The sequence below is a fragment of the Cucurbita moschata genome, unplaced genomic scaffold (genome assembly GCF_002738365.1).
Source record: "Cucurbita moschata cultivar Rifu unplaced genomic scaffold, Cmos_1.0 Cmo_Scf00018, whole genome shotgun sequence".
In the NCBI taxonomy this organism is placed as follows: Eukaryota; Viridiplantae; Streptophyta; class Magnoliopsida; order Cucurbitales; family Cucurbitaceae; genus Cucurbita; species Cucurbita moschata.
The window spans coordinates 2,734,524-2,747,604 of NW_019268534.1; the positions used below are offsets into that span (position 1 = coordinate 2,734,524).

General features: G+C 35.1%; 3 protein-coding genes across 7 annotated transcripts in view; all 3 read left to right on the forward strand.

The window, feature by feature from the left end:
* Nucleotides 1-1,637, forward strand: part of LOC111456281 (aspartyl protease family protein At5g10770) — a 3,243-nt gene extending 1,606 nt beyond the window's left edge. The window contains exon 2 of the mRNA XM_023098107.1: nt 154-1,637. Within this exon, the coding sequence (XP_022953875.1) occupies nt 154-1,424 (1,271 nt within the window). The 3' untranslated portion in view covers nt 1,425-1,637. The remainder of the gene's footprint in view (nt 1-153) is intronic.
* A 2,626-nt stretch (nt 1,638-4,263) lies between these two features.
* LOC111456282 (AP2-like ethylene-responsive transcription factor At1g16060) lies at nt 4,264-9,704 on the forward strand. 4 transcript variants are annotated; one of them, XR_002712744.1, is made up of 9 exons: nt 4,264-4,559; nt 4,651-4,733; nt 4,873-4,881; nt 4,976-5,064; nt 5,206-5,279; nt 5,362-5,412; nt 7,068-7,144; nt 8,301-8,978; nt 9,438-9,704. XR_002712744.1 is itself a non-coding variant. In XM_023098109.1 (8 exons), exons 1-8 carry the CDS (start codon nt 4,393-4,395, stop codon nt 8,843-8,845), a joined length of 1,095 nt encoding a protein of 364 aa, XP_022953877.1. In that variant the 5' UTR covers nt 4,264-4,392; the 3' UTR covers nt 8,846-9,206. The 4 variants fall into 4 exon arrangements, 1 of the variants encoding a protein (XP_022953877.1); XR_002712746.1 differs by having other exon boundaries at nt 9,451-9,704; XR_002712745.1 differs by having other exon boundaries at nt 9,485-9,704.
* Nucleotides 9,705-10,974: 1,270 nt separating this feature from the next.
* The window catches only part of LOC111456547, a 3,548-nt gene continuing 1,441 nt past the window's right edge, over nt 10,975-13,081 (forward strand). The window contains exons 1-4 of one of the 2 annotated variants that reach the window (XM_023098462.1): nt 10,975-11,422; nt 12,171-12,388; nt 12,541-12,669; nt 12,882-13,013. In XM_023098462.1, the coding sequence (XP_022954230.1) occupies nt 11,113-11,422; nt 12,171-12,388; nt 12,541-12,669; nt 12,882-13,013 (789 nt within the window). In that variant the 5' untranslated portion in view covers nt 10,975-11,112. The remainder of the gene's footprint in view (nt 11,423-12,170; nt 12,389-12,540; nt 12,670-12,881; nt 13,014-13,081) is intronic. The other variant, XM_023098463.1, reaches the window with a different exon arrangement.

A 13,081-nucleotide genomic window follows, 5' to 3' on the forward strand; every position in this document is an offset into this window, starting at 1 on the left:
TTTTTTTTTTTTTTTTTTTTGTAAGTTTAAGATTGTATTGGATAAAAATTTAAAATTAAGTAATTTTTTAATAAATTTGGAGATTAAAAAGAAAATTAAATTAAAGGTTTGAGAATATTTTGTTTAAAATAATTTATGGGATTTGAATTTCAGGAGTGAGGGAGGGAATAACGACATTGGAAATGAAAGAAAAAGACTATTGTTCAGGCGAAGTCACGGACTGGCAAAAGAATCTTCAAAACCGCTTAATCTCCGACGCCATTCACGTCCAATCTCTTCAATCACGAATCAAATCCGCCATTTTTTCCGGCGACACCCACCAAATCTCCGACTCCCAAATCCCCTTGTCCTCCGGCACCAGGCTCCAAACCCTCAATTACATCGTCACCGTCGCTCTCGGCGGCCGGGATTCGACTCTCATCGTCGACACCGGCAGCGACCTCACTTGGGTCCAATGCCGCCCTTGCCGCCTCTGTTACAACCAACAAGAACCCCTCTTCGATCCCTCAAATTCCTCTTCGTTTCTTTCCCTTTCTTGCAATTCCCCCACCTGTTTGGCTCTTCCTCCGGCCACCGGAAATTCCGGCCTCTGTGGGAACGGAAATTCAAGCTCCTGCGGTTACGAGATTAACTACGGCGATGGGTCTTATTCCCGCGGAGAACTTGGATTTGAGAGGCTGAATTTAGGGGAAATCGTTATCGATAATTTCATATTTGGGTGTGGCCGGAATAACAAGGGGTTGTTCGGCGGCGCTTCGGGATTAATGGGTTTAGGTCGGAGTAAATTATCTCTCGTTTCTCAAACTTCCTCTGTTTTTGACGGAATTTTTTCCTACTGTTTGCCTTCAACCGGCGCCGGAGCTTCTGGTTCTTTAACAATGGGCGGCGGCGATTTCTCAAATTTCAGAAACGTTTCTCCAATTTCCTACACAAGAATGGTCTCAAATCCTCAGATGCCAAATTTTTACTTTCTGAATCTCACAGGAATTACCATCGGTGGGGTAAATCTGGGTGTGTCAAACAACGGGGCTTTGAGTTTAATCGATTCAGGGACTGTGATTACCAGATTAACTCCATCGATTTACAGAGCTTTCAAAGCGGAATTTGAGAAGCAATTTTCTGGGTTTCAAACAGCGCCAGGATTCTCGATTCTGAACACTTGTTTTAACCTCACTGGGTTTAAAGAGGTGAATATTCCCACGGTGAAATTTTACTTCGAAGGGAATGCGGAAATGACTGTGGATGTTGAAGGGGTTTTTTACTTTGTGAAATCCGACGCTTCTCAGATCTGTTTGGCGTTTGCGAGTTTGGGTTATGAAGATCAGAGTATGATAATCGGGAATTACCAGCAGAAGAATCAGAGGGTTGTTTATAATTCCAAGGAATCCACGGTGGGTTTTGCAGCGGAGCCTTGCGGTTTCTAGCCCAGAGAGGATTTTCCGGGAAAGTGGAACGGATTTTCCCGGAAAATTTTGTTTATTACAGACAGAGCGGGGAATTGTCTCGTTTCCTCTCGGTAACAAAATAAAAAAAGGGTGAGAATTTGGATTTGTATATTTCATTTTTTGTTTGTCTTCTAATTTGTACATTTCATTTCAAATATTGCAATTAATTCATCCGCCTATTTTCAAATTCCATTTTCTGTCTCGAAAAATTGAATTTTTTAATATAAATTTGTTCTGAGCATATCATTCTTAATTTATAGATTTTATGATTAAACTATCGAAAAAGAAGGTTCACCTTATTGAATGATGTAACTCTCACATCCGCTAATTTAGGGAATGGTCATATGTTTATAATTAAAGAATATTCTGTCCATTAGTACGACCGATCATTTAGGGAATGGTCATAGGTTTATAATCAAAGAATATTCTTTTGCTACAAGGCCTTTCGGGGAAGCCCAAAGTAAAGTGATGAGAGCTTACACTGAAATGAAAATGGACAATATCATATCATTCTATATAGTTCCTTTTGGGGAAGCCTAAAGCAAAGTCATGAGTATCATATCATTCTGGAGAGTTGTGAGCAAAGTTACGAGAGCTTATACTAAAAGTAGACAATATCATATCATTGTGGAGAGTCGTGATTCCTAACACACCTTATTATCATAGACAGTAACTTCAATTTTTTAAAGCATTTTTAACTATCATATCTTCAAAATCATTCACATTCGGATGTAATTTTCGATTCATTCATATACTCTCATATACTCGGGTGTCATAGCACATTACAAGAATGTAATTAGTTTTTTTTAGAATTTAATCAATACAAAAAATAAATAATATAATTAAGTATAAGTAGAAATATCGATCTACTTTTATGCAATAACTTAATATATATATATTTTTGTCGTGTAATTCTCTTAAAATTTTATCTCGTATCCCGTCGTTAAAATATAAAATAATTTAAATACTCCCAAAAACTAATTTAGAGAAATTTATATATATATTTTGTTTGTCACAATTCTCTTTTCTATTATTTTTTGCATATTTATTTACAATATAGTTTTATCTATCTAATTCTAACCTAATTATAACAAAAAAAAGACATTAAAAAATAATTTGAATTAAAAAATGCTCCCACCAAAAAACAAGAAAGTCAAAAAAATAATTTTAAGAATTAAATTAGCAAAAAAATAATAATAACAATAAAAAAAAAAAAAAAATCATTGAATTGGTATTAAATTAATCAAGTTGTGTGATTTGTTCAACCAACTCCAAACCTACCAGAAAAAATGTGGAGACATAAAGGTGATGACATTGGAAATTATTTTATTTATTAATTGAAAATAATATGTATTTTGTGGGGTTAATTTTTTAATAATTAAAATTCAGCTTCATTCCTTCAATCAATGAGGCTTACCAAAAAGTATGAGCAATTTATAAGCCCACACTTTAGATTTGATTCGCTTATCCTCCCTTAATTTATTCACTATCCTTTTCAACCTCCTAATTTTTAATACACGTTTTTAATAATTATTCCAAATATTCTCAGTTTCATTAAATTGCTACACTATATTATAAATTTATTTATTCCTAATACTCCACTCCTTTTGTTACATTAACATCTACCTTACTTTTAAATTATTAACCAAATTATATATAAATTTTATTACTTTACTGCTTCACTTCTTTTATGGTAAGAAATTTGTTACCACAAATCACCTCGTTATTTAATTAATAATTTTTCTTTCCTTTGTTTGTTTAGGTTGAGTTGAATTTTTAGAGAATCAAAATTTAATTGGTTCGCGGGTTCATATTTTTTTGGTCGAGTCAACCTAACCTTGCTCTATTTTGTTGGATGATGAAAGCCCCCACATTGGTTAATTTAGGGAACGATCATGAGTTTATAATCCAGGAATACTCTCTCCATTAGTACGAGGCCTCTTGGGAAGTCAAAAGCAGAGCGATTGAGAGCTTATGCTCAAAGTGGACAATATCATACCATTATGGAGAGTCGTGCTCATTTAACAACTATTGGAGTATAATCTCGTGTATAAATGAAGCGTTTCAGGACCTTTGCTTTGCACGCACACGATAGATAGTTATCTCGAAAAATCAAACCTTCTAATCTCAACTTTAAAAATATTTTTATATTTATTTTCGAATCAATTAAAGTAGATACAACTAACAATTAAAATTCTCAGCTACATATTTTTTTTTAAAAAAATTATTATAATTTTGAAAGGAAAAGAAGAGGGATTTAGGAAAATAATGGCTAGTGTGTTGATGTCATGGCACCCTCTCTCATGGAGATTTTATGTAATTTATGCATCCAATAATTTCACTTAGTTTTAATCCCTCTTTTTTCAATGTAAAAAAACGTGTATGTTAACATTAAATCATCTTCATAATCAAGCTTAACTTTAGATCAAATAATAAATATTTTAATTAAAATTCAAAATTTAATTATAAATCCGATATATTAGGGGACATATAAACCTCAAACCAATAGAAAACCATATGATTTATTATTTTCATAGAAAACTATTTAGAGTTATATGTATTTAAAAATAAATATTATTATTATTATTATTATTTTTTATTTGAAATATTAATAGAGACTTTAAAAATTGGGAGAGGAAGTAGGGAAAATAGGTGAGAAAAAAGAAAAAGAAAAAGAAAATGAAAGCGCATAATTAGAAAGACGGCCATACGATTTAAAAACCGACCTCCTCTTCTGCTGGCTTTACACTATCGATACCAAATATACCAATACCAAACAAACAAACAGCTCCCATCTGTCGCCCTATATATTTGCTTATTCTTTCTTTTCCCTTCCCTTTTAAATTTGCCCTTTTCCATTGGATGACTCGGTCATTTACTCTCCCTCTTTCTTCCGCTACTTCACGTACTTCCCTCTTCCCACTCCGTCTCCTTCTCGCTTGCTTTAATGGCCAAGATCTCACATCCGCCGCACAAGAATTCCATTTCTACCACCGCTAATTCTCAGTCTTCTACAGTCCATCACAGCCAGAAGAAGGTACTCAAGCGTACGCGTAAGTCCACTCCTCGAGATGCTCCCGCTCAGCGTAGCTCTGTATACCGCGGAGTCACCAGGTTAGCCATTATCGGTTTGGTTAAAACTTAAAAGCTATTCAATCGGTTGATTTTTTTTTTTTTTCTCTTGAATCGATTTGGTTTACTTTAGGCATAGATGGACGGGACGGTATGAGGCGCATTTGTGGGATAAGAATTGCTGGAATGAAGGACAGAATAAGAAAGGAAGACAAGGTTCTGTAATCTGTTTTTTTCTCTTTCAATCTGTGATGTTTGGTTGCGATCCTGATTTTACTGTTCTTTGATCTTTTGATTTATGCCTCTGTATTGCGGTGCGGTGGTTTATTCATGGAATCTGAACCGAAACGCGCAGTGTATTTAGGTATTTCTGCGATTTGAACTTTGACTTGCGATTTAACCTTGAAACAGAGTGATCGGTGTAAGTATGTGTACTGTTGTTTTCTTCTGATCTACAGGAGCGTATGATGATGAAGAAGCAGCGGCTCATGCTTACGACCTTGCTGCGCTCAAGTACTGGGGAACTGAAACTGTTCTGAACTTTCCAGTAATTTTCCAATTGATCGTTTGTTGTTCCGCATTCACTTGTTTATTTTATTTATTTATTTATTTATTCTTTTGCCTATGAGGAAATCAAGAAATTGGTTGAAGATCATCTGTTCAAGTCCTCTGATCTTATTGTTTGTAGCTATTAACGTACCAAGACGAGCTTAAAGAAATGGAAGGTCAATCAAGAGAGGAGTATATTGGATATTTGAGAAGGTAATTACCATTTCCAGAGATTTTATTTCTGCTTAAACCTTAAATTAGAATCCATATCCATTTTTATGAGTTCAATCCACAGGAAGAGTAGCGGCTTTTCTCGCGGGGTTTCGAAGTACAGAGGTGTAGCAAGGTACCATAGCCTCCACTATAACACGACTGTTGCCTCATTATTAAGAAGATTATTAGTTTTCGTGTGACATCTGTTTATTTGTTTTTATTTTAAAACTTTTATAAATTTAAATTACAAATTTAGCTTTTAACCTTAAATTTATTTAATTTTTAAAAGTATCTAATTACTATTTGAATCTTAAACAGGTAAATAAGTTTTCAAAACATATTTAACATTTTAAAAAGTAATTAATTTTCTAAGTATAAAATTGAGTTTTATGCTTAATAAAATTTTAAAATTTCAACTTTGAATTTTTTTAGACACAAAATAAAAAATTTAAGAACTTATTGCACACTTTTTAAAATTTAATAATCATAAAGATACAAGCATACAAATCAGTAATTTCTGTTTTTTTTTTTCCCTACAAATTTGTTATACTTTTGTTGACTTTGGATTGCTAGAAAAATGTATTGCAAGAGCTTTAATTTTGCAACTACCGATCTGTTTGTTGGTTTGTGATTTAATAAGTTAGTTTATAGCATAAAAGGTATGCATGACTTGGGCTTATGTTATCCATGTAATTAGTAAATTTGTAGCTTCTGGAAAACAATTTTATGCATCAAATGAAAACTAGGCTTCCTTTCTTAACCAAAGTCAAACACTCCGTAGCTGTCTATCTGCCTTGTGCAAATATATGAAAAATCTAACGTGTTGCGTGTCGAACTTTCTTGGTTAACTTTCTACGTTGCCCTTTTTCCAGTTTCCTTGTGCTATCAATTTGTGAAATTTCTCTTTCCACTCACAGTAGGGACAATTAATGATATCGTCGTTCAACTACTAACCAAGAAGAAGAAAAAAAACTACATGTCGGTTATTTCTCCATAAAAAAAAAATAAAAAAAAAAAGTTTATGCTGATCAATTTTTATGCACTGTTTGTACAACTGGATTCTTAACTAACAAAAACTCTAAAAAATTATTGAACTTCAAGTAAACTTAAGTGATTGAAGTGTATATTCTTCTTCTTTTTTTTTTTTTTTAGAGATTAAACTGTCTTGTGTTCTTCCTTTTTTTTGCAATGTTATAAATGCTGCACATGGTTGCTGACATGTAACATACTTTTATTTGTTAAGCTTGAATGAGTTCATATCATAATTTTTTTTTTGTTACAACATTGAATTCTTGAATGATGGAGATTACGAGGAATAATGATGATATTATTTCTGCATAAAATTTAAGATTTAACTACCCGTAGATATAGTAATTTCAACTAAATTGAATAAACAAACCATATTTCTGACTTCAAGATGAAAGACAATCTTGGCATGTAAAGTTATTTGTATGTTATTTGTATGTTATGCAAAAAAAAAAACCATCACAATCTTTTGAAATTTTGACCTATTTTGTATTAGGAATTACATATTCACACAATATAGTATTATATTGTTCGCTTTAAATATAAATTCTCATATAATTTTATCTTTAGTTTCACTGAGTAGCCTTCGAAGATGTATTGTTTACAATTTATAATCATTTACTTATAAATTTATGATTATATATATGTATGATCTTCCCACCTAATAATCTACTCCATTTTACATTTTCTTTTTGATGTTTAGTACTTGAAAATTGAAAGAGTTTGGGTTTGGGTTCGTGTAAAATGATTACATTGCTGCAGGCACCATCATAATGGAAGATGGGAAGCTCGAATCGGCAGAGTGTTTGGCAACAAATACCTTTACCTTGGAACATACGGTAATTTCCTCAATTTTTAAAAAATCATTATTTCTCATGAACATAACTAACATTATATTATCATAAAGTTGCCATCACACATCACACTCTTTAATACTCGGCATGGATATGAATAGTCTTATTATCTCTTTCTCTTGTGTATAGTCCCATTCCTTTCACCCAAAGATTAATTTATATTATCATCTTCCTCTTGCATATATCATGAATATGCTCTAAAAACCCATAATATTGATTATAAAGAAACTTACTCATTTCATTAAAAAAAAAAAAAAAGTATGCTATAATCTACTACACCATCATCATTTTAAAGATATTTTATCAAATGGTGAAGGTTTTGTTTGATAGCTAGCGGTTGGTTATCATTATTTTAATAAAATAAAGTTCTACTATTGGATAACTACCTCTTTTATTTTATTTATTTATTATTATTATTATTATTTTGGTAGGGATTGTTTTCACTTGATTTTTCTTTAGTTTTTTTTTTAATTATAAAATCATGTTTATTTATTCTACTTCAAATATTAGCTGAACTTTGATACTTAAAAATGAATCTATTTTACTTCTAACGTTTTGTTATTTATTTCATAAATATGTCTTCAAAATTGCAGTAAATCGTGAAAACAAAACAAAGTAGTTTTATAAAAAAGTTGTTTTTATTTCTAAAATTCAACTATTTTAGCTAATGAATCAAAAGTTTCTTTTAAACTATAAAAATTAAAAGAAAAACAATACGGGATAAATTTTAAAAATAGAAAACTAAAAGTTAAATCAGGGTCAAATAGAACTTAGTTTTCAAAATTTTACCTTTTTTTTTTTTGTTTAAAGAATTTTAAGTAGGACATCCCAAACTTAATTTTTAAAAAAATAAGATATTAAGATTATTTTTTTTCTTTCTAAAATAATCTAAAATATTTAAATATATATGCAACTAAATCCAGTTGTTGGGATGTAGATCACCAAACCTCAACTGCTGCTTGGCCAGCCATTTAAGATTATTCATTTTGACACATCATTTCATAAATTTTTCAATATCCTCCCACCAAATTTTGCATACAGATTAAGAACTCCAATTTATTATTATTATTTTTTAAATTTGCTCTCTCTTATATTATTATCTTCAATTTATTTATTTTTATTATTATTATTACTTTCACAGCTACCCAAGAGGAAGCTGCCACAGCTTACGACATGGCCGCCATAGAATACCGTGGCCTTAACGCCGTTACAAATTTCGACCTCAGCCGTTATATCAAATACCTCCGTCCTGAGGAACAAGATATCCCAAACAACAATAACCGTCCACCAAGCCCTAACGCCGGTAAAACGACTTCAGAATTGGACCCCAAATCCCTCCTTGAATTCACCTTTCCGTCCCAATGTTCGAGTTCCGACCAACCCATCTCCACGCCACCGCTGGGACCTGACGGCGGTGACTCCTCGTCGTCGTCGTCGTCGAACACGCTGGAGCTTCTACTCCATTCCTCGAAATTTAAAGATATAATAGAAAGAAAACCCACCGCCGACCCTCCACAGACGCCGCCGGAATCTGACCGGCCTCGCCGCTGTATTCCTGACGACATTCAAACTTACTTCGATTGTACTCAAGATTCCGACGACATTGCCGAAGGCGACGACGGCATTTTTGGGTATCTAAATTCGTTTTTACCTTCATCAATTTTTCACTACGCACTCGATGCTTAATTAGGTAGGATCAAAAGAGGGGATTGAGGAATTTAACGTCCGACGAGATCAGCCAAAGAAAATAACTTCCGCCATGGCCATGGCGGATTACGAATATCGGGAACGGCGATAATAGAGGCGTGGCCTGAGGCAGGTAATTAATTAAAATTATAAACAAAATTAGTTTTTTTTTTTTTTAATTTCTCCACAGCCTTCTTTTATTCACAAGAACGAGAGAAGGAAACGTTTAATTCCATCCCCCACCCCCCGTAGAATTCATCAGCATGCAACAGTAGAAATCTTGCATGCATTGAGAAAATAGCGATTGGAATTTTTAGTAGAAATTTAAATTATAATAAAAAGGGCGAGAATTTGTCATGAATGAATTATTATTTTTTTAATTAATTGATGCAATAATTATTACTATAAATAATAAAGTATTAACCTGGAAGTAAAGTATATAATACGATTGAAGTTTGCCTCTTTGTGACCTTATGCATCCCCTTAATATGCATTTAATAAGGTTGCCCGTTTTTGTCGTAAGTGATTTTGATTTGGTTCGTTGGAAGTTGAAGTGCTTACCTGTATATATTTCATTAACGTACTTCGCCAGCTCACTACTTGAGGAATTGATTTCGTGTGGCCCGGGATTGATTTCAGACGGGTTCCCTGAGAACGAACATGAAGAGAAAAGCATGTCACACTTATATAGGAACTCTGCAAACTTGTTTCAAATTCACACACAATTTAACACTCCATTAGAATGTGTGAGCAAATGAACCTGATCCTGTATATGATATTTTATACTTAGGCGTCCCTTCCCTTCCTGATCAAGTTTGAAATGAAAACAAAAAGCATGTAAATAATCCATGCACATATTGTCCTAGATGAACACGACTCTCCACAATGGTATCATATGCTCTACTTTGAGCATAAGCTCTTGTGTCTTTGCTTTAGGCTTCCCCAAAAGGCCTCAAACCAATGGAGAAAGTATTTTTGTTAATAAACCCATTTGTTTATAAACCCATGATCATTTCCTAAATTAGCCTTTCATCGTCTTTTCCTTTCAAGACGTGAGATCTCACAATCATTAACCAAAACAAAGTGAGAAGTGCCACCAAACTTACTAAGATGTTAACCAAAACAAGTGAGAAGTGCCGGAATCCTTGCCTTCTTATTGGGGATCAAGTTTTCCTTACCTTGCCAGAATCCACCGCCGTCGCTGCAGCTACGGCTGTGCCTGAGATCAATAAGGGGATTCAGATACAGAGCGTTATAGTGAGATTAGCGAGATATACAAACGTTTTCTTGTCACCAATCGTTCTTTTGTTTGTTGAACTTGAGACAAAAACAGTTTTAGCCCAGCCCAAACAATCTTCGGTGGGCTTAGGTCAATGTATTTCTTGCATAAAAAAGCCCATCGGGCCTCTAAACAACATAGAACAAGTTTTAGCCCAGCCCAAATAGTGTTAAGCCTTAGGTGGGCTTAGGCCCATATATTTCATGCATAAAAGCCCATCGGGCCTATATACAACTTACAATAGGTCTATTTAGTGTTCGATTTAGACAAACAAGTTTTAGCCCAGCCCAAAAACTGCTAAGCCTGAGGTGGGCTTAGGTCCACATATTTCTTGCATAAAAAAGCCCATCGGGCCTATAAACAACTTACAACAAGTTTTAGCTCAGCCCAAATACTGTTAAGCCTTAGGTGGGCTTAGGCCCACATATTTCTTGCATAAAAAGCCCATGGGGCTTATAAACAACTTACAGATAGGTCCATTTAGTGTTTGATTTAGACCAACAAGTTTTAGCCCAGCCCAAATAATGTTAAGCCTTAGGTGGGCTTAGAAAAACATATTTCTTACATAAAAAGCCCATCGAGCCTCTAAAACAACTTACAACAAGTTTTAGCCCAGCCCAAAAACTGTTAAGCCTTAGGTGGGCTTAGGCCCATATATTTATTGCATAAAAGCCCATCGGGCCTATAAACAACTTACAGATAGGTCCATTTAGTGTTTGATTTAGACCAACAAATTTTAGCCCAGCCCAAATACTGTTAAGCCTTATGTGGGCTTAGGCCCACATATTTCTTACATAAAAAAGCCCATCGGGCCTATAAACAACTTACAGATAGGTCGGTGGGCGCAGCCATGGCCACAGATCGAGTAGCTTATCTTCTTCTCCGCCACTCAAAGCCGCTCTCTGAAAACCCACACTGACCCTCTCTGCTTATACAAACCACACAACAATGTCACTTCAAGCTCACCTGGTTCATTTCCTACTCAGCCATGGCCGCCGCAATTTCCTTCACAATCTCTAGCTCTTCTCTCTGGTCTCGACTTTCTAAACCCGCTTCTAAATTTCGCGATCGCCGTCTGAGAATCATGGCCGCGGCTACCGGAACTAAGGTGGTACCCGCTGTGATAGTCGGAAGTGGGCGCGTTGGGAGGGCGCTGCTGGACATGGGAAATGGTGAAGATTTTTTGGTGAAGAGAGGCGAGTCCGTGCCCCTTGATTTTCCGGGTCCTATCCTTGTTTGTACCAGAAATGATGATCTTGAAGCTGTTCTTGAATCCACTCCTCGATCGAGATGGAACGGTATGATCATCGAATCGTGTTATTGTCTTTATTTTCTCGCTTATTTTGAATCGAGACGCATTTTATTGGCGACGATATGCTTCACTCCCATCTCGTTTTATGGGGTTTGAATTCGAAGTTTTGGCATTATGGGCTTTCTTGTTTTCATTGCCTATCCCATAAACTCAGCTTCAGCTCAAGTTTTTTGGTACAAGTTTACCAAATTTCATTTCATTTTCTTTCCAATTGGTATTATAGTTCACGTCTGGACTTCGTGACTCAATTTAATATCCAAGCTTGCATACCATATGCAATCAACTCACATTTCCTGTGAGATTCCATATTTCATTTCCTTTCCAAGTGTGTGGAAACCTCCCTAGCAAACACTTTTTAAAATCTTGAGGAAAAACTGGAAAGGAAAAGTTCAAAGAGAATGATATTTGCGAGCGGTGGGTCTGTTACAAAGGGTTTCAAAGCTAGACACCGAGCACACCAACGAGGATGTTTCCCGAGGGGTGGATTGTGAGATCCCACATTGGTTGGAGAGGAAATGAAAGATTCTTTACAAGGGTGCGGAAACCTCTCCCTAACACTCTTCTAGCGTTTTAAAGCCTTCAAGGAGAATCCGGAAGTGAAAGCTCAAAGAGGATTGCATTTCTAATGCAACATTTGAATTTAGGAAGAAATTAGGGTATTCCCATTTGGAATATCTCATCATATAATGGCTTGTGCTGTATTGCTTTGGCAATGGATATTGACAATCTAGCAGATTTGGTTTTTTTCCAGAATGGAATGCTGGACCCTTGGTATGAAAGCAAAGGTCTAAATGATGTGAATCAAGTGTTAGCATATTTCGCTATCTCAAAGCTGGGAGAGGCTCCTGTGGATGGAATAACGGATACCAATCCTGAAGGACTGACAGCAGCGTATGGAAAATGGGCATCTGCCGTAGCTGGAAGGCTCAATGCTGCAGGCCTCTCCTGCAAGGTAAATCCACAAAAGAAATGTGCCTCTTGTGTGTAAACTGGGAAGTAAACAATGAGTTGTTTCATGAATGTTCTTTAGAGAAATATGTGTCATTTATGATATTCTTTTATTCCATACACACATTAACTTTAAAGGTTATGTTTGTAAGCTAGGTTCTCGATAAGGAAGCATTTGAGAAACAAATGTTGGAGAAGCTGATTTGGATTTCTGCATTTATGCTCGTTGGAGCACGTCATCCAGGTGCGACCGTGGGTGCTGTGGAAAAGGATTATCGCTCTGAAGTAAGATACCTTCTTCTTCATGCAATAAGTTTACTGCATAATTCTTCAACTATGTAGGTACATTATGGAATCATTCTTTATAAGGGTGTAGAAACCTCTCCCTATCAGATGCGTTTTAAAAACATTGAGGGGAAAGCCTAAAGAGGACAATATATGCTAGTGGTGGACTTGGGCCGTTACATAGACAATCTAATCCGAATTTATAATTGCAGGTTTCTAGCCTCATTGCAGAACTTGCATCTGCAGCCGCAGCTGAAAGGCAGTTGGTGTTTGAAGAAGGTATAGAGGAAAGATTATGTGCATATTCTCGGGCTGTGGCTCACTTCCCCACGGCAGTAAAAGAGGTAGATTGAAATCAAAAGGGAATTCTGGGAGCTCCCTCAATACCTTTTTTTTTTTTTTTTTTTTTTTT

Excerpts from the sequence above, each read along its gene's own strand:
- LOC111456282 (XM_023098109.1), top strand. The coding sequence starts at position 4,393 with ATGGCCAAGATCTCACATCCGCCGCACAAGAATTCCATTTCTACCACC. Across the intron at positions 4,560-4,650 it reads GTATACCGCGGAGTCACCAG|GCATAGATGGACGGGACGGT; the intron begins GTTAGCCATTAT and ends GGTTTACTTTAG. Across the intron at positions 5,065-5,205 it reads AAACTGTTCTGAACTTTCCA|CTATTAACGTACCAAGACGA; the intron begins GTAATTTTCCAA and ends TATTGTTTGTAG.